The sequence below is a fragment of the Colletotrichum siamense genome (assembly GCF_013390195.1).
Source record: "Colletotrichum siamense strain Cg363 chromosome Unknown KSG_Cg363_contig04, whole genome shotgun sequence".
Classification (NCBI taxonomy): domain Eukaryota; kingdom Fungi; phylum Ascomycota; class Sordariomycetes; order Glomerellales; family Glomerellaceae; genus Colletotrichum; species Colletotrichum siamense.
The window spans coordinates 4690826-4711248 of NW_023501017.1; the positions used below are offsets into that span (position 1 = coordinate 4690826).

The window sequence follows — 20423 nt, forward strand, 5'->3', positions numbered from 1 at the left end:
TGTGGTTTTGTTGAAAAGTGACAGCCAGGCCAAGAATTAGTTCCATTAGAAGGTATTTGGTAATTAGGAAGTAGCTACCTGACCTGACCTTGGCTTTCCGCTCCGACGTGGAAAGCGCGGGCGGTGGCCGGACGTTTGGGACCCTGCTGCACTGCACTGCACTGCACTGCAGATGCACCTTCTCACTGCCTCGCCTCGCCTCGTCTGCAGCTGCACCGGTGGAAGCGAAGCAGAGGCGGCCAATGGCAAGCACAGCCATTGGGGCTTTTCTTGCAGTTAGGAATCAGCTGCTGCGAAGGAAGCGCCTGCTTTTCCTGCCTGCCTGTACTAAAGGCAAGTAAAGGGAGGAAGGGACGTGGAACATTGAGGCGTGGGCTGCAAGAGCAGAGCCCCGCATTACCTCATCCCCTCCTTCCCCAAGTGACACTCGCGCAAAAATCAGCCCCAGACGACGCACGAACTCTAGAGGGAAGGAGCGGTGCGTGTTGAGATGAGACCTGGCATCACGAGGCCAGCGCTAAGATGCAGTCAGGGGAGTTCGCTGCGTTCTGGCCACACATACGGAGTGCGATGCACGTGCTATTCACGATGTTTAGGTCTGGGCCTTGATTCAGTCCCGTCCACGAAATAGACCGACCGAGTCGAGGCGATGCGAGGCGAGGCGAGTTGGGTCTACGTATGCAACTGTTGCTGCTCTACCTTAGCTGCACCTGCGACTGCCTCTGCCTCGGTCGCCGCAAATAGCTCCAGCGTCCGGGAAAACGAACAACAACCTGGACTCCATCCATTTGAGGCAGCAAGGCAGGAGGATGAAAGAAACACCGAGCAAAACAGCCGAAATCTGGAACCAAATCTGAACCTGAAATAGCAGCAGCATTACTGACCAACGGCACGAACAGAACGAATAGAAAGAAACCCGGGCCACGTAGACAAATCGACACCGCCAAATGTACGGGTAAAAGAGATCCATCCATTCCTTTCGAGCCCCTTTCATGCTGGGCCGATTAGCGATACCTCACATGCCGCTCACGTTTTGCCAAGCCCTTCCCAAGGCACCTTGGCTCGGGCAGCTAGAAGGTATCCCCTGCGCTAGAAGTGGTGGGAAAGTACCCGTTCCCGTCGTCTCGGTCGAGAACAGCGGAAGGGGCATACCGACTTTGGGTGGGACTCCCAAGTATTCGTACCTGCACCCGACCTCGACCTCGAGCTGCACCTTCGGTATTGGTGTTGGGATTCGTGGTGTTTTCTGCCCTGCCGTGCCTGCCTGCCCTGTGCGCGCTCTGGACCGTGCTGTCCGGTCCCCTCTGTTCCTGGCACCGCACCGCTGTTCTTGGCCCCCACTAGAGGAATTCGAAGTCTTCTGGAAGGTGTGGACGGCCCAGCCAACCCACGCCCCCCGTTCCTTCCTTCGATTTCTCCTCGTCACACCCCTGACTGTCCAACGGGGGCCTGTCTGTGTCTGCACTTGCCGTCCAACTGGGTCTCTGCTTGCACCTGTCTCCGACAGGGGGGGAGGGGGCCACTTCTCTTTTTTTTCTCGTCACTGGCTCTTCCGATCAGGGGGACGGTTGCGTCGGAGGGGAGAAGGAGCAAGAGGAAACCCTTGTTCTCATGTCAGTCGGGCAACAGACAGAAGAGGAAAAAAAGAAAGCTGCACCGCAACCATGGGCCGTTATTCGGAGCAGCTTGGAACTTGAGATGCCGCATCCTGGCCCTTTTCTTTTCACCTCCATGGTCCTGCATCAACTGGGACTCTGGGAGCGAGTGACTGCAGCGCCAGCGGAGTACCACGGAGAACAACGGCGGCGGCATCTTTTACGGAGGGGAGTGACGGCCGGGGCCATTTTTATTTTATTGAAATGATTATCGACACCTCCAACTCAATCTCGAACAACGTTCGATTCACCAATGCAGATTGATTCCGCCACTGGCCCCTCGAACCGCTCCCCCTCCCACTCCCAGAACCCACCGGCCCTCCGAACCCTCCACCGCGGCTCCATGATCCGTCCCATCTAACACCGGTAGTGTTTCTGTCCATTGCTGACCTGGAAACCTAGTCCTGCCAGCTTATTACTGTTATTGCCATGGTATTTGCAATTGAGAAGCTTTTTGATTGCGGTCCTATGCAGGAAGTAGCTTTTGTGTCCGTCTACAAGCCTCCAATATTGTGCCGTTTGACTCTTGGGCCCGAATGCTCCATTGGCATACGAAGTGACCACTCGCATCGGCGCTGGCACGTACGCCCTGCTCCGCTCCGTTGCGCTGCGAGCCTCTTTTTTCGATGCTAGTGCCGTGGCGCCGCTACAGAGGAAGCTGTTTACGATTACATACAAAATATCGTCGTCTCCATCAAACCGCTGCACTTGACTGGCGTCGGCTCGAAAGCGGCCCCCACAGGCACGCGACGACGAAGCCGAAAAAAGACACGAGAGAGGGGGCTTTTGGGAGGAAAATCGTGAGCTCCACGAAATGTCGTGGGTTGCAGACGTGGACGGGACATGGACGTGGTCCTTTCCTTCAGTCTTCTTCATTCGGCCAGGGGTGGGTCGCCGGTTCTAGAGCGAGTCAACAGCCCGGCCCCCATCCAGCCAGTAATCACTCATTCTTGGTGTTTTCCCATTTGTTGCCCTCTTGTTCCCATTCCCGAGTCCCAGACTTTGGACTCCATATCCCCGTCCCAGGTCTCAGCGACCCCAGTTGCGCGCCCAATCCCGTTGAACCCTGGGGGTGTTCTTTGTCTCCAAGTCCCAGTGTTTTCAAACTCCAACTCAAGGCGGACCTGGCTTTCGAGAGGCGACGATAATTTCTGGCTACGTACTGGCCAGATTTGAGAGAGGGGAAAAGAGGCCGAGAAAATAAAAAATAAAAAGGTGTTATGGGCGTATTTCCCCGACCAACCCCGCCGAGCTTACACTTGCCTTGGTAAAACCTTCGACCACGTACCGCTAATACCCCTCTGTTCCTTTTCCTGACAGCCCGTTGAGGTTCTCGTGGCCTCCTCGCTTTCTGCAAGTCAGCCACTCAGCGTCGAGTCATTACTAGCGGCCGTGTCATTGTCGCTGTCAACCTGCCGTGCTAGAAGCAACCGAGAGAGTCGGCCTGCTTCCCCAAGACAAGACAAGACACATCAACAGGAAGACTGGACGACTCGATCCTCCCGCCGTTGGTGCTACTCTTTTCACCGGCGCAGAAAGCAAGTGAGTGTTGCTGCTTCTTACCACTTCGAGTTACGAGCTTCACCCGCCAACCAACCAGACCAGCCATCCCATCCCAAGCCGGCCGGTCCATCAGCATCGAATCGAATCGCCTCGTCGCATGCGGCCGGGACTTCCCACGCTCCTCATACGACACGAACCTGCACCTTCCGGGATCCCCGCCCATCGTTGCTGCTTAGTGCGGCCTGCGGTTTCTTAGCGTTCGCGGCAGCCAACTCGCTCGTCCGCCGTCACTCATCATCACTCACCCATTACCTTGCCTACCTTGCCTTGCCTACCCTACCCATCATCGTCCTCATCCTCATCCTCGTCCTCGTCCTCGTCCTCGTTCGTCATCCGCGGCCTCGCATCGCACTTGACTTGGTTGCTGCTGCTGCTGCTGCACTGCACTGCATCCGCACCACACCCACTTATTCATCCACGCCCACTTACTCGAACTTCCCGATACTCTCTTACTCTCTTTTTCCTCCTCGCCCTCATATTACCACTCTCGCCGTCACTCACACGCGCACCCGCACACCAAAAACCGCACACACACACTCTCGGAGAGAGAAAGGAGGAGAGCTCTTATTATTGCCATCGCATCCATACACCTCGCCCAACACCACTTTAATCTCTTTTTTTCTATTTTGTTTTCTTCCCTCCGACCTGACCTTCGCCTTTTCGACCTCGCCTCCGTCGTCTTTGGGCTGTCGTCCCGCAAATCCGAGTCGCAGAAAAACAACTTGCAGGCGCAAACACACCCTTGCAGCTGTCTACCACCAGAAACAGACAGACAGCCAGTCTTTCTTTTCTCTTCCCCCCCTTCAGGTGTCTGGCTTGATTGCGCTCTTCTCGTCATTGGCGAAACAAACACCAGCAACACCCGGATTCGGCTGGGGAGGGTGATACGTCATGGCATTCATTGTGAGTATTATTTTTGTTTTCCGTTTACTACCTACCTACTTTTGCTTATTCCTCCCTCAACCGTCTGTCTGTCTTATGTTGTCTTGTCTGTCACTGTCGCTGTCTCTGCTGTCACTGCACCCGCACCCGCACCGCACCGCATTGCGCCTGGCCTGCTTCTGCTTGGCCCTGCTGCCGTCACGCTGCCGTTGCATCTCATCTCGGGCTGCAAAGTTGCAAGCCTCCAAGTTACTTTGCCTCGTGCAGCCAATCTCGATTGCAGCACTGCTGTCCCCGGCCGTCACCAAAGCCTCCCGTCCGTCGTGTAATTGGCAGACACGACGAGAGCCGCTCGCTCACCGCCTCACCGCTTCCCGCATATCAGTGCACATCCCCATCCTCTCCGTCTTCCCCGTCCTCCCAGACACTCAGACAAGAGCCAGACACGAGACACCGGCAATCAGGAAGCCATCCCCCCTCCCACCCCACGACCGGGGGCCGGCCTGTTGCAACCGGCCTCACCTTGCCCAACTTCCTCATCCAAGTCGTCCTATCTGCTCTGCTCTGCTCTGCTCCCATGCCTGTCCTGTCCGGTGTCCTTGTCTATGCCCTCCCATGTTCGAAATGCCCGTCCCCTAATTAGCCCACCCCCTTGGGCTGCGCTTCTGTTCTTGCCTCACGCAGACGCAACTTTCTTGTGTTTCCCATCTCATCCTCTCGTCCTCCCACATTTTTCTCATTCACACCCAGACCCCCTTCAGAGTTTCCCATAAGAAAGGGAGACTGCGCCGCCATGGCCTCCTGCCGCCTTCTCGTCGAACCCTGTCTCTTACACATAAAACTCTACCCACGGTCGCATGCCACGACTCGCACTCGCCCTCCCAGCATCGTGCTCTTTCCCCGTACCTACTCCGAACTAAATCTTGTATAAGCTGCGCCTACAACCTCATAGTTCCGAGCATCTTCACCATGGCTGCCCTCGTCCTTTGAGCTCCCCCTTCTTGCCCTCTCTCTCTTTCGAGCCGCCAGACTTTTCTGGCTAGCAGCGTCTTTCTCCCTACTTTCATAACACGAGGCCGCTGCTTCCCTCACGATGCGTGTCCCGTCGTTCGAGGACACACTCGCTTCACCTCGCGAACACGCTGAAACGATGCATCAACCACAACCGAACTCGTTGTCGCTAATGACCGGCATCCAGCTATGCCTCGCTCACTACTGTGACCAACATGGCCCGACCCCGCTAATGGTCACCGAGGGCCTGCCCGTTCCATGCACCACATGCTTCGATGACGGCGCCGCCAACTACGCCGATCAGGACCAGATCCGACCCCAGACAAGCGCGCCAACGTCGGCCGCCTCGCTGAACCAGACCGTCGCCATGTCAGATGCTCTGCGCAAGATGCACCTCAATGCCCACCGCAGCTCGTCATTACCCGCCTCGGAAATCGAGGCCCAGACCCAGCGCGCCGCCCTGCTGCGCGCATCCGCCAACGCTTCCCCGGCCTCGCCTCTGTCGCCCTCCGCCATCGAAACCCCACCCGAAAGCCCCCGCCGCATATCGGAGCAACAGCAGCCGCGACGAGACTCGAGTTTCCGCCGAACCTACGACGACAACGTTACCAAGCGCGCCGGCCCTTGCGAAAACTGCGCGCTCACGCTACCGCAGCGGCAAGGTGGCAAGGACAAGAATGATTTCAAAGCAGAGCGCGGCCCGACACTGCGCACTCGCGCGCCGTACGCCAGGGTCTACGGCCAGGCGTCGCCACCGACTTCGCAAGGGTCCTCTGCCAGCGATACCGACAGTGAGGGACGCCCCGAGCGAATGCACCGAAGAGCCACTGGTTCGACCACGACAAGATCTAGCATGTCTTCGGGAAGGCATGCCAGTCACACCCACTACCTCGACTACACCTCCACCCATGAACCGTTAATACCAACGTCCTTCTCGATCGTGCGATCCTCATGCCTGCGGACACTCTCCCTCGAGACCCTCCCACGCTCTCCCGCAAACCCGACGCCGAGCGCCTCGCCACAGTCGAGCTCCACGCCCTTCGTAACCACACAAAGCGCCGGAGCTGCCGCGTCTGGCGGGCCCATCTTCTTTGGCGACCCAGTCAACGGCTACACGACGGCATACATCTTCCGCATTTCCGACATGCACGCCCGCGGGCACAAGCGCGTCTACGCATTTCTGGCTCTCAGCACGCATAAGGAGCGGGTCGCCATGAAGACGTTCGGCTTCATGGCAACCGCTTTCGCAGGCCTGGCAGAATGGATCCAGAAGCTTGCTGAGGCGGAGGCCGAGAGGATAGCCGAGTCCAGCCCCATCGGAGGTCTTCAGCACCACAATCCGTATCCCATGATGAACATCCACGAGAGGGAGGGACCCGACCGCGGTGGCAGCAGCTTTCTGACCGGAGGTGGCGGCTTCACCAGACGCATGGGCGGCGGACCCGGCGGTGTTTCCCTCAAAGCGAGAGGCCTCGCAGAGCTTGTTGGCATGCCGGACTTCTTTATCGAGCTGCACGCCAAGTTCGTGAAGATGATGCTGGAGCTTGGCGTTATCCTGAGCTCCTAGTTGCCTATACAGTGGCAGCAATATACGTTACGAAACCAGACATGGCTTGAGCCATGATCTCAAAGACCCGAGAGACGATCGAAGAAGAGATACCCAGGCAGAGAGATGCCGCCACGTTCACCTGTCCATACACAGACAAATCCCAGGGAAGGCCTTTGCATCTACGTAACAGGTCGAGGGTACTATTACACGAAAAGCAGTAATGGGTAATGATAATACCTAATCACTCTGCCCACTGCTCGGAACGGACAGGAGGAGTCGGGGGAGGAGAGAGACTTTGCGCGGGGACGAAGGATATACCCAACCACACAACCAACCAAACCACCTTTGGCGATGAGGAATTGCGGCATCTCAGCGTTGACGCATCCCATCCCGGTATTGCATCACGACTTTTGCATCAGCGACGGTTTAGCATCTGTGGAGTTTATTTTACATGTTGAAGCTTCTTGCAGCGTTTTGCGACGAGTCAAAGCAGGCAAGGAAGGGTTCCATTTTTGATAGATTACGGGCGGCGGCGGCAGGCTTTTATTGATGACAGGGATTCACGTTATGATTCACGGCTTCCTTTCTTGCTTGTTTTTTTTTTTTTTCTTTCATGGCAGCGTTGTCTTTATTTGTTATTAGACAAAAGACACAGAGACATACACAAACACGGCCTTTGAGCCACGGTACGGAAAACAAAAAGGAGAGGAAAAAATCAAAGTCAGGGAAAACGGCGGAAACGACAACCGGATGATGGCGGGGAAAAGAAAAAAGTAGCCTTCTTCTTTCTTTTTTGAGACACTGGGATCGGATCCTGAAAATGAGAAAACGTTTTCGTGCAGAGCAAACAATACTTGGAGATTACATGATTGTGCCCTTTCAACTTTTGGTAATATTTCATCCCTAATGCACATGTGAAGAACACTTTGAGACCGATCCAACGACATGGTAACGGAAATCGGAGGGTGGAATTGCGTCGAGCGCCCTCCTGTTTGATCACCCCCCAAAACTTGACAACTGATGAAAGAGAGAATCGGGGGAACTTGGACCTTGAATCATCGGAAGAAACCGAGTTTCAGGCCTTTGCCCATCCATCGCCCCGGTTCGGAGGGTCGAACTCGGTTTGTTCCGGACTCGGCCGGGACGTCGACGTCAGGTTTTAAGAAACGGTTGATCCTCGGCTTGTGAACCCAATTCTCGACAATTTTGGACGTCAAGGATTGATGGTGCTACTTTCTCGGTCGGAAATTCCTGGTCATGGGATTGTATTGCATCTTCAAATGCGGATTACTTCAGAGGGCTCGACCTGGATATGTATGGTATGTCACGTATGTAATCACTCGGCAACACCGTCGCGTGGCTAGCAGGTACCAACGAAGCTTGTTTATCAAGAATATTGTACAACGCGACGCCGGGCTTCGCTCCCCCGAAGCCGTTGATAATAAGGAAGTCTATCCCTGCCCGCTGCCTTCCGGCCATGTCCGTCCCATTACATCGCCAACCTTGCAGCGAGTATTTCGACCCCTCCTCCGCCTTCGACTCGTCCGTGCCCTTCCGTTCGTAGCTCGTCGTTTATTTGTAGAAATCAAACTTGTTCTCGTCGCTCGTGCCCTTGACCTGGCTTGAGTAGGCATCCTCCAAGTCGCTCTGGATGATGTTGTAACGGTTCTTCCTCACGGCGCGGAGACCGGCCTCCTGCATGATGGCGGCGATAACGGCACCGCTCAGAGGGTCGTTGCGCACGATCAGGGAGTCGAGGTCGACCTCGGGGGCCAGAGACATCTTGCTGGCAATGGTGGAGAAGATGAGACGGCGCTCGCGGCGATCACGGAGACTGGGGAACTCGATCTTTCTGTCGAGACGACCGGGACGCAGCAGGGCGGGATCGAGAGTGTCGGCACGGTTGGTGGCCATGATGACCTTGACGTTGGCGGTCTGGTCGAAACCGTCCATCTGGTTGAGCAATTCGAGGAGAATACGCTGGACTTCACGATCGGCACCGGTCTGCGCGTCGAAACGCTTCGTCGCAATGGCGTCGATCTCGTCGATGAAGATGATGGCCGGGGCGTTCTCGCGAGCCATGCGGAAGACGTCACGAACCATACGAGGACCCTCACCAAGGTACTTCTGCACGAATTCTGAACCGACGACACGGATGAAGTTGGCAGTTGTGGAGTTGGCGACGGCCTTGACCAACATGGTCTTTCCGGTTCCGGGAGGACCGTACAGCAGGACACCACGAGGGGGGTCGATACCGATCTGCTTGTACAGGTCGAAATGCGTCAGAGGCAGCTCGACCGCCTCGCGAATCTCCTGCTTCTGCATATCCAGGCCACCAACATCGGCATATGTCACGTCAGGCTTCTCGTCCGCGCCCAGCATGGCAATGGAGGAGTCGGCTTCGGGAGGGAGGATATCGACGAGGGCATTGGAGTGGCGGTGGAGGGCGACGGAGGAGGAGGGCTTGAGCTTCTCGCGGTCGAGGGTAGAGAGGATGCGGACGACGTAGTTCGAACCGGTCGATGATTGGACGATTCCGGTGCTGTTGGCGGTCGTTAGCTGTCTGAAGCTTCGACGGCGCTGAGTTGTGCCGCGGGGTCAACTTACTTCTGGTCGATAGCCTCCATAAACTGCCCAATGACGAGGGGCACACTTTGGATACGCTTGATCTCCTCCTGAGCTCGGACGAGCTCACGCTTCAGACTCCTGTGGCGGCGTGTCAGCAAACCGACGAGCTGTGGTGACGAAGCGGCAATTCGAACCTTTGCTCATCCTTGATGTATTCCTCCTGGAGCTGGATGTACTCCAGTTGCCTCTGCAGCTTCTTGAGTGTGGCATAGTCGTCACCTCCTTCCGAAGAGATACCCTCGAAGTTCTCAATACTAGGGATTGTTGAGGGCGCCGTCTTCTTCTGAGAAACGAAGTGGTTGGCCGGGTTTTCCACCAAAACGTCACCCATTTTGTCGGGGAGAGGAGGGGTTTCACGAGCGTTGGTTTGAGAAGGAGCAGACTCGAGTGGGTTGACGGACCGTGTCGAGAGTGAGGTCGTGAGGATGGCGCGGTGCTGTTGGTGATGTGAGAGTTGTTGTTCACAGAGCTTGGGTGTGGTGCTGCGTGCTTGCTCTAGCTTGGCCTGTAGGCGTCAATGGATACGCATGCAGCCAGCAGCCTTTCAGCCCGGCTTAGTCAGGAATCCGATCGAAGCTTGGATTCTCGCACGTGACCTTGAAGTCCCACGAGCGGGTGATTGGCCGAGAGGACGGCCTGGAGCAGGGCGAAGTGCCTGCAGCACGTTACCCAGCTTGTAGGCAGCGACGGCCTCCGATTGGTGCGAGTGGGGGCCGCCTTCCCCCCATGTACAGTGGGGAGCGACTGCCAGCATCCCTGCCATGATGATGTGAGGGTCTCTCCCGCTATCCACTGTTAGCAGCTCCCCGCGGCGGCTCATACCCCGTCTTAGCAGTCCGTCCAGTGCCGGCACCTATCTCTTATCAGACCCCAAGGTCAACTGTATGGGATGATGTGGGCGTGATTCACCGGATGCCTCGTTAGGCCTGCCTCGTCCCAGCAGTCAACCTAGCACTGTACACTGTATCAGTCACTCTACGCAGTCACAGGCACACTTCTCTTCGGGCTTGTACCTTTAATCCTCCTTGCCTTCTTCAACTTCTCGACTCCTCAGCCGAAACAAGCTGGTTTCCCTCCACCAACGAGCCGTCCGGTGTGCTTCTTTTCGTCTCTCTATCGTTCAGACCGCTTCCAATCATTCTTGGGGTTTATCGTCTCACGTTGGCGTCCTCTACTCTCCCCCTCCAAGACCTCAACGCCCGACCACCATGTCGTCGTCGATTGCGATCCCGATGACCCCGTCGTCGGCCACCTACGGTCACCACCACCACCAGTCCTCCCAAGGCCGGGGTGCAACCAGCTCTTCCTCTTCAACCTACTCCAGCTCCCCGCGGACGTCTTCCCCGCCTTCCGCTTGCAAGCAGAAGTCGGTCCACCAGCGTCGGCCCAGCCTGCTCAGTATGTCATCCCACCACGAGTTGGGCTCCGAGACCCGGGCCATGCCGGCCTGCTCTGCCCCGGGCGGCTGGACTACACCCGTGAACCTTTGCTGACTTCGAGAACCAGGCACGGCGTTGTCGAAGCAAGAAAGCACCGTCATCAATATTGGCGAGCCCAACGGCACTCCCCGCCTGGTAACACCACTCCGCCCTTTGGTACAAGTGGGCACCGACTAACATGACTCCGCAGATCTCCTACCTCTCCTCCAGCCAAGGCTTCGCATGGAACCCAGAAATCTTCCTGCCTTCTTACGTCGACTGCGACTACGTCCCTCTCGAAAACCGACGGGAGCCGGTACACGAGATTGTTCTGAGCGACGAGGAGATCAACAACATGTTCCCCCAATAACGGTGCTCCTGCGGGGTCCACCATGACGAGACCACATGAACAACAACGTCCAGAGTGTTTTTAGACCGATGAATTCTCACGAGAAACCCCTTTTGTTTCTATACCACGGCGTCCGGATACGACCTAACACCCTTTCGACAATGATTTACGCACTTTGGCAGCGGATAAGGCCATGTCGGGGCTTGGGGACGAACGCAAGGACATGAGCCTGGGTGGGAGTAACAGCACATCTCGCATTTCTTACCCGTCGGTCTCAAGGGACGAGGGACACGCATCTTTTTTCCCCTGTCCTTTCTTCCTTTTCCAATACTACCTGGGCTAAGGGGGGTCATCGGAGGAGTTGGGAATACTGCGGCGAGACGGGTTTCATTGAGAGCAATATTTCTTATTTGTTTGTTGCCGCCTTTATCTTGGACTCTTTTTCTCGATTGGATTGCGGCGTTCGTTTCGTTCGGTTTTCACAGCACATACCCTCTTCTCTCATTCGGTCGTGTACCTTTTTTTCCTCGTTTGCCTACTGCGGTTTCCTCGGACCTGTTTTACTTGATTCCCACCAACTTTACATAGTCACAATAGAGTCACCAGGACACTATTCATGGCATTAGGTTCCGTCACCACTGTGCCCCACAATCCGGGACTTGTGCTCCTGCAATGAGATAGGACGCAGACCGGGCCATCAAGCATGATCCCTTCCTCCCGGATTACGAGAGTTCGGGAGGCAAAGGTGGCACGAATCGGCTGTACAAGGGGTCCCACGGGTTCCGTCGGAGGTCAGTCGCTGCCGACCCCCTCCGAGTTGTACATACAAAGTACGCAGCCTGACTTGCCGGGTGTGTTGGTGTGACGTCTTTCGCACTCTTCCTTTCCCGCATGCACAAATGTGCCCTTTGCAGCACAGTAGGAAATCCCCCAAAAAAGTGCATCCAGGTCGAGTCGAGATCAACTCCCAAAAAAAGCTGCGATGAAACAGGCATCCCTTCGAACGGGCTGACTCGACCGGTCCCCTCTGGCGGCCCTGTTACTGCACTAGCACAGTCCGTACGGTAGATGGAACGCCATGTCCGTCCCAGATGGCGTCGAGCTGAGAAAGAGGGTCCACCTTCAGTTTGTCCCAGTCCACGTCCCAGACCACACACTGCACTAGGTACCCCTCCGACCCTCCGACCCGTCCAGCCGAAAATGGTACCTTCTTACCGCTGGGTGCAGCATGCAGCACAGCACCGTAGTTAGCGCCCCCAACCACCGCCCAGGCTCTCAACGACGACAGTTCGTTCCGCACACCGAGAGCCCGCATCGAGTGTTTTGGTGATAGCCGCTGTATGTGCGGTCCTTCGTCCGCCCCCGCGCCTGCCTCACGGCCGTCGGGACGGACTGCACCTTGTGGGGCTGGGCCTGATCCCCCCGCTTGTGTGATTCGACGCTGTGGTCTCACCCCATGCAGGTCCGTCCTGGTTCTTGGATGTCATAGCGCCGAGAGGCATCATCCCTGGCGGATCTGGCGACGACGACGACGGCGACGACGACAGGTGAATTGAAACGTGGTTGTCAGTTGCCGGCCGGAAATTGGGGTTTTGACGCCAGTGTTCGGTGTGAATGGTGGGTAATGGGGCCAACAACAGCAACAACAATAACAACACTTCTTGACTATGCAAATGTTGGGCTGTTCAGCGCGATGTGTTGTCATATTTACTTTCGCCCATTTGTTGCTCTTCAACTGTCATCAGCCCCCATTATGCATCGTATCCCAGCCTTGGTTGTCCTTCACTCCTCTTGTTGGTCACCAAAACCGCCCCTGCATACTTAGCCTTGAAGGCCACTGGGCAGCTGCACCTCCGACCCATCAATCAATCCAACTTAGCTTGGAGCATTTACAATGGGATCTGGTTTGTTGTTCTCTCTGCACCTAATGGGTTCCGCATGTTACCTTGGCAAGGGTGGGGTAAAGAGACTACCTCAGCTACCTTATTCTCCATGTGCTTGAGCGACAACTTCTCATGCGGATTTATACTCACTCTACCTTACCCTCGTCGCCGTCTTCGTCGCTATTATGATCGTGAGACTCGTCGTTATCGCCTCATTGTCGTCATCGTCGTTGTTGCTACTATCGTCGTCCTCGATGGGAGCGACAGAGTTCACAGGAAATATAGTCGCGCAGCACAAGGAAAATTGAGCAGTCTCTTACAGATATCCCCCAAACGACAGTTTTCCTGACGAGCGCTACGTATTCTGTCTGCGCGGTGAGGGAATCAGCTATGCCGTGTTTGTCGTTTGCTGAGCATCACTTCGACGGTGAGCAGATAGCTCGAACCGAGACTGCAACACCAACACGAGATGGGTAGACCACGCTGACATTGATTCAAGCGCATCTCACTCGGCTACCTGGGCTTTCGATACTTCCTCGCCGTCCAAGTCTGACGCAGATCCCGCTTCCTCTTTGCCCTGCACCACCTCCATCTCGTCCTCCGCCGCGTGCTCTGTCGGCAAGCAGCTGATGCTGGTTCCGCGCCAAGCCGGTACGCCCTCATGGCATGGGATCGTACCCATCGCAACGCTCTTCGCGGCATCGCATCTCCTGCGATGGCGGACCCAATTGATGTTCGGTGGCCGATACAAGTGGAAGTTACAATTTTACGACAACACGAGAGGACTTTGCCGCCAACTCTATGGCACCTTTCTAAACCCATCCCCTCTCCCCTCTCCCCTCTCTTGTCTTGTCTTCTCCTCTCGTTTGTACTCGATATGTTCTACCGGGGGCATACCTAGAACAATGGTATGACGATTTTCTCTACGGTATCGCATTTCACTTTTAACGAAGGGGGACGAGGCAGTCTGGACAATATCTGATTACCGACAAACAAAACATCACCATTTTTCACAACGACTTAAACAGACTGTACCACCCGCACTAACACTCGATGCCACTCATCTTGAGCCCCCATTCCTGACTCTGCTCATCTCTGTCGCCGACTCTCCTGCGCCCCTCCCCCCCCCTCTTTCTTCCCCTCTCTCTCTCTGTCTCTGTCTCTCTCCGTCTCCGTCTCTCTCCGTCTCCGTCTCTCTCCGTCTCTTTCTCTGTCACGGTCCCTTCTCCCGTTCATGCAACGACATCCCAAGGAGTTTGCTCCCTGGCGAGGTGGCGCAATCCTACCCGTGTGAGGGGCAGTTTATCGAAGTCCTTTTCCTCGAAAATGGCGACTTTGATGGGACCTGGGCCCTTCAGGGTTTGTTTCCACAGCTCAGGAATCGTCGTGAACTTGTCGATCTTGAGATCCGGGGCGTTCATCATTATGTGGGATCTAGAGTCAAACAATTCGCAGTAGAACATGCGAAAAAGCATCAAATAACCACCGCCTTGTCGGAAGAGGTCGAGAGCCCCCTCCTCCATCAAGTGCCTCAAGTTATCTTCGTTGCCGCGCGAGTTCTGCGAGTACCGGGGACGCCTAGTCTGCGACCGGAAACCCCTCGCACGCTCTTGTTCTCGAGCGATGTGTCTGATGGTCGGGAGGGCCTTTGTAACGTACGCATAACATTTGGCTTCCGCTCCAGAGGTTGGCCTCATTAAGCCATCCGGGATGCCCATGTATAGACTCCGAGGTCCAGTATCGCTGGAGGTCTGCGCATCGCTCGGTTCGTCGTCACTGCCACTCTCGGTGTCGTCGGTGTCGTCGCTGCTGTCAGCGTCTTCGGTTTCGGTGGCCTCCGTTGTGGCGGGCTCATTGACGGGAGTCTCCTTGGTGGGAGTCTCCTTGGTGGGAGTCTCCTTGGTGGGAGTCTCCTTGGTGGGAGTCTCCTTGGTGGGAGTCTCCTTGGTGGGGGTGATATTGGATGCAGCGGTCTCAGAGATGGCATCGCTAGCCTTGGGTTCGTTCTGGGCGGCAGCTGGCGCTTGGATCTTCTTCCGAGGGATAATATCCGAGTACAACAAGTCTATCCGACCCTCGACCCAAACAGCCTGGAGCTTATCGCAACCATGTTTACGGAACTGGCGCTGCAATCTCCTGAATGCCTTCACCTTGTCTCTAAGCAGATGTACCGGAAAACGGTCGCCTATGGGAGACCGGAAGAAGGTCCTGTGTCGCTTGATCTTCTTCTCGTCGAATCTTCTTCGGCTGCTTGACCGGGTCCGGTATGAGCCTGGTGTTCCTCGGTGCGCAGGCGATCGTGTCCGGGTTCTTTGTTGCCTATGACCATCGCCGCTGCGATCGCGAGGCCTCTTGCGTGGTTGATAGCGCGTGTCTGTGATGCGTCGGCTAACCTCCTCAGGATTCTTCAACAATCCACCCGCGGTAATCGTCACCTCGGCTTGAAACTGCGAAATCTTGTCGGGGCACGGCTGAGTCACTCGCAGTACTTCATCCTGGGCGTCTCGCTCATGTCGTGAGTCTATGAGCAAAGCGTCCTGCTCACTGTGCGGGAAATGGGACTGGTTTCCTGGCACAGAAGGATATTGGCCGACTGCACTGAGGTTCGTATCGCTCATCGCCTTCGTCACCAGCTTCTCTCCCTCAGTATGATATCGAGACCCGTCTTCGATGATGATGTCCGGTATCTGTATCTTCTTAAACGTCTCGTTAATGCTTGTCTGTCCGGTCATAGCGCTCTCCTCGTTCCAATCGTAAGCATAGCGTTTTCGAGGTGACAGTAGGGCCGAGAATGTCGGGTTCTGGGGGGGTGAGCTGGCCATGCTGTGAGGCTGTGTGAGCGTGGTTGTGATGGTGGCCGTTGCAGAGATCAAAATCAGCCCACGAAAGATAGGGGGTTGCGAAAGCGAAGACGCAGATGAAGACAGAGAAAGAGAAGAGGTAGTAATGATGAGGAGGATAGAATCTAGAGAAATTAGAGGACGAGAGAGACACCAGAGAAACTGGAAGACACCAGAGAAACTGGAAGACACCAGAGAAACTGGAAGACACCAGAGAAACTGGAAGACACCAGAGAAACTGGAAGACACCAGAGAAACTGGAAGACACCAGAGAAACTGGGGGAGGAAGGAGGCACCAGAGAAAGTGGAAGGCACCAGAGAAAGTGGAAGGCACCAGAGAAACTGGGGGAGGAAGGAGGCACCAGAGAAAGTGGAAGGCACCAGAGAAAGTGGAAGGCACCAGAGAGAAAGCTGCATAGGCCGAAGTCCTGCTTCCAAAGAGTTCCCTGTGCTGCCTACCAAGTGAGAGCGTTTGCAATGCGGCAGGTCTCAGCAGAGAACCAACATTTTGCCATGGGGATTGTTTGGATCAGAGGTGGCCCTGAACAAGGGAGGACAAGCTAAGCTGTTGCTTCATGCTGCATGTTGTCTCGCGCAGTCACGATTGCCCAGCCTATTGCCTAGCCTGGCGATATTCCACTCACGCGAAGGTCAACAGATGTGCCACATCTTCGTACAAGTACTTCTCTCGTGGTGTTCTGAGCACTTTGATATGGGTTTTCTATCTTCACCGCTGCAGAAACAATACTTGATGCGGATGTATACGGGAAGTATGCGCCTGATGCCGTTGAAAGGTGGATACCTCATCCGCCTGCCGTAATTCCATTCACAGTGTTGTTTGTTTGATGGTCTGAAGACAGGGGAGCGGCGGATGCTAGGTCAAGGGGCACAGTGCGCTTAAGCAGGAGCATGCTGGGAAAGTGAATCGAGCTCGACGTCGTAAGCTGCAATGTCCACGGCACGTCTGCTTATTTTTTTGCTGTGTCTGGCATGCCCCAGCATGTTCCGGTATTGTCACCACATCTCTCAACAATGCGAGGCACTTTTCAGCCTTGAAGCTGTGATTATGGAACAGAGAGTCCTGCGTTTATTGCTTGCTCAGAGCGATGTCTGTTCTATCTGAATAATGCTTGATTAATCAAATCCATTGAATCAGATACCCTACTTTTCTTGTGCTAGAGCAACTACTTTTCCTTTGCGCTCGCTTTTATCGTTACCGCTGTAGTTACTATTATTGATATTGTTCTTGTTGCCATCGTCGTTGCTGTTCTCGTCGTCTATTATATTCGTCCCCCATTGTCGTTGTCTATCGCTATCATCCCTCGCCGTCGTTCCTCGTTAGCATTCCTCGTCGTCGTCCCTCATTCATGTCCTCGTTAAAGTCACTAAGTGCACAGGAAATAAAGCCTCCTAGACATAGGAAAAGTAGGTGGTCTCTATTGAATCGCTAAGATAAAGAAAGCTAGAAGTCTTGTCTGCCTTCCTGCAGGCAGTCAGCAGAAAGTGAATGGCCTGTGGTTGGTTTTGGCAAATTGATAAGGGGAAAACAGTGGCCATGGCACGTTGGGTATTGACTTTTTTGTTTGTCGACTGGCAGGCTATTGGATGGCTGCCAACCCAATCCGATCAACCTACCCGTTGGATCTACCCGAGCTTGGATACATGCGGTTGTACCACAGGCCCAAACACTTTTGTGTGTTACCTTCCTTACGCCAGGTCGCACGAAGAATCTGGATGTGTGTGGCCATTTCCTCCCACGCTTCCACCCACCGAATGGGGAACTTCTCAAGGTCTCGCCGCGCGCCGGATTTCTCTTTTCCGCCGACCATCCTGATGACCATCCCTCCTCATCATTTCTCATCCTCAGTCACAAAATTCCGCTCCTCAGCTTCGTGAGGCTCGGGTCACCCGTATTGTAACCTTCAAACCACACCCCATCGTCTTTCTTGCCTCCACTCTCGCCTCTCACACTCGTCTCATCACACCTCCGCCTTGCGAAACCCTCACTCACCATGCCTACTCAAACCTGGTTCAAGCCTGAGGAGGCATATCGCGAGGGCAAGCACCTAACTCTGTTCCCATACGAGCCCGACCGTCCGCATGCTTCGGGGCAGTACCATTTCAACCCTCTGCCTGAGGATCTTCCGAAGGGCCATATTCGCAACTTCGACACCGCGACCGACTTCAGCAAGACCCAAGCCAAGATCCAGATCCAGGAAATCATTCGTCAAGGTGTCAATCGCAAGTCCCAGATCTTCCGTTGCTCGGTCTCCCAGCCTCCAGAGGAACACCGTCCGGCTGCCCTTCAGGAGCCATTCCCGCCCTCCAGAGACACGAATGGACGACTCCTTCCCGGGCAACTGGTTGCCAAGGTTTTCGACTACGACTACTATCCAAGCGACTTTTCAGCACCCTGGCCCAACGACGAGGAGGCTGACGGAAACCACTGCCGCGAGCACGCCGTCTATGCGTACTATCGTCGGCACGGTAAGACTGGGTATCCGCACATCATACCGCAGTTCTACGGAAGTTGGGTCAGCAAGATCTTTCGCGGGCACGACAAAAACAACCAGCCGATGTTCAGATACGTCGGTCTGATCCTCATTGAGTACATCAACGGCTATTCCGTCGAGAACTTGTGCCTCCGTGAGCGTGACGGCGAATACTTCGGCCCGCTTCAACCCAGCAAGCGAACTGTACCCTTTCGGAGCCTGCAGCGTCATCAAAACCGGAGGGACAACGTGACGGAAGTCCGATTCGATAGAGAGATGCGGCAATATGTCATCAAGGAGATGGTTCATGGCGTTGTCGTCGGCATGCACTTAGGCGTGGAGCACCAAGAATGTGAGCCGTGGAACCTCTTTGTTTCTATGCACAACGGCCTCGATATCTTAGAGAAGCCTCGAGTCGTCCTTCTTGACCACAGCTACACCCAAGTCTGGTCTCTGACCAAGTATGCCGAGACCCAAGGCTACCTTTACTGTCTCCAGAAGCTCCCTTACCCTCCTCACCCTCGCGAGAGATGCAGTGTCGTGGCCCTTAACACGTTTCAAGGGTGGTGGCCTCCGCATAATTACGACAAGAACAAGTTCATCGAATGGATGTGCAGAAAAGACGTGTTCGGGCCTCACGTCGAAGCGAGAAGCGTCTTAGATCCCTTGCTCAAGCAGCAGAAGGAGCAGAAGAAGCAGAAGAAGTTGTGGGAACACAGCTACAACAAGTACTCCACCTTTGCGACTTTGGACGCTATCGAAGCGAAAGAGGACGAGGTGTACGCCGCGGGGATTGCTTCCAAGATCCTTCAATTTGTACGCATGAATGAAGACCTCAACCGGGACGGCCGTGGAGAAGAGAGAGAGAGGGCCATCACGGAGGGCGTTGAAGAATGCGCCGCCACGTCAGCAATGACTTCGGACTCGTACACGCTGTGGAACCGTAGCAAAGTCCGCGAGCTCCGGGAGCGTCGTCGGCAGGCTGAGGCACAGGCTCTCAGCCCACCTCCGCAGGTATCGACCTCTATCACTTGCATCGCTTCCTCGCACCACGACCCGTCCCGTGCCAGCACCATCCATAGTGCTACGCCGGCCGGCACGGAGAATCTTCCCCCCCAGACTCGTGTGTATAGCAGACCCATGAATCAAGAAACCCTCGACCATCTCTCTCGACTTGAGGAGCAACAAGTCGAACGTCCGATACCTGCCGTGGACCGTCCAGGTTCAGGAGGATCTCCAGCAACCCGGCGTCAGCATCGACCCTTATCTATGGATACCAATGTTTCTCCTTCAGACCCGATTAGCCGCCCGACCTCTTCAGGTTCCCCTCGGCCCCAGCTGGCTTCAATTACGAAACGCCCGACCTCTTCAGGCTCGCCTCGGCCCGCTCTGGCTCCGGTGACGAACCGCCCGACCTCTTCAGGCTCTCCTCGACCCGCCCTGGCTCCGGTGACGAACCGCCCGACCCCTTCAGGCTCCCCTCGACCCGCTCTGGCTCCGGTGACGAACCGCCCGACACCTTCGGGCTCCCCTCGGCCCGCCCTGGCTTCAATCACGAACCGCCCAACCCCTTCGGACTCCCTTCGGCCCGCCCTGGCTCCGTTGACGAACCGCCCGACCTCCTCACGCGCTCCTCAGTCCCCTCTGTATTCAGAGATACACCTCCCACGTGGATCGTCCCCCACCAGTTCGTCCCTGCCCCTTAGGCAGAGATTCGCTTCTCCAAGCCAGATGAGTACCGTTTCCTCATCTGCACAGCCTGCGGGCCAGGAAAACTCGCCCAAGTTACCACCATCTGACGATGAGACGAGTTCCGAGGATGAATTTCCGCCTCCCTGGGCGAGAAGACGTTGAACGCCGAGGCAAACTAGAGAGGCAACACGCGTGCATTGCTTTGGTCGGTAGGGATATTGGATTTAATGTGGTCGTGTTTTGATTACTTACGGTTCATTCAGACCACGTCTATCTCCCTGTCGCCTCATAGTCAGGGAGTTGTCAAAGGATGATACGGTTGGGTACATGGGTTTGGCCAGGTACAAAAACAAAAGGAGAGATCAGAGAAGGATATGTTAGTAATGGATGACACATACACACACAGATTGTTTTCAGTGGTCACGGAAGTTGGATTAGATGTAGGCATTGTTGAGTAGTTA

At 55.4% G+C, this 20423-nt stretch overlaps 4 protein-coding genes across 4 annotated transcripts; 3 read left to right on the forward strand and 1 right to left on the reverse strand.

Annotated features, from left to right (window-relative positions):
• Positions 1-5193: 5193 nt before the first annotated feature.
• On the forward strand, positions 5194-6678 carry CGCS363_v007154 (uncharacterized protein; the record flags this gene model as incomplete). Its single annotated transcript, XM_036639003.1, has 1 exon — positions 5194-6678. The coding sequence occupies one exon, from the start codon at positions 5194-5196 to the stop codon at positions 6676-6678; it is 1485 nt and encodes a 494-aa protein (XP_036495351.1).
• A 1554-nt stretch (positions 6679-8232) lies between these two features.
• CGCS363_v007155 (26S proteasome regulatory subunit 6B-like protein) lies at positions 8233-9619 on the reverse strand (the record flags this gene model as incomplete). The annotated part of the gene is made up of 3 exons (XM_036639004.1): positions 8233-9202; positions 9268-9366; positions 9423-9619. 3 exons carry the CDS (start codon positions 9617-9619, stop codon positions 8233-8235), a joined length of 1266 nt encoding a protein of 421 aa, XP_036495350.1.
• Positions 9620-10496: 877 nt separating this feature from the next.
• On the forward strand, positions 10497-11076 carry CGCS363_v007156 (uncharacterized protein; the record flags this gene model as incomplete). Its single annotated transcript, XM_036639005.1, has 3 exons — positions 10497-10686; positions 10795-10862; positions 10918-11076. 3 exons carry the CDS (start codon positions 10497-10499, stop codon positions 11074-11076), a joined length of 417 nt encoding a protein of 138 aa, XP_036495353.1.
• A 6714-nt stretch (positions 11077-17790) lies between these two features.
• Positions 17791-19976, forward strand: CGCS363_v007157 (uncharacterized protein; the record flags this gene model as incomplete). The annotated part of the gene is made up of 3 exons (XM_036639006.1): positions 17791-19284; positions 19421-19519; positions 19575-19976. The coding sequence occupies 3 exons, from the start codon at positions 17791-17793 to the stop codon at positions 19974-19976; spliced, it is 1995 nt and encodes a 664-aa protein (XP_036495352.1).
• Between the last annotated feature and the right edge of the window lie 447 nt (positions 19977-20423).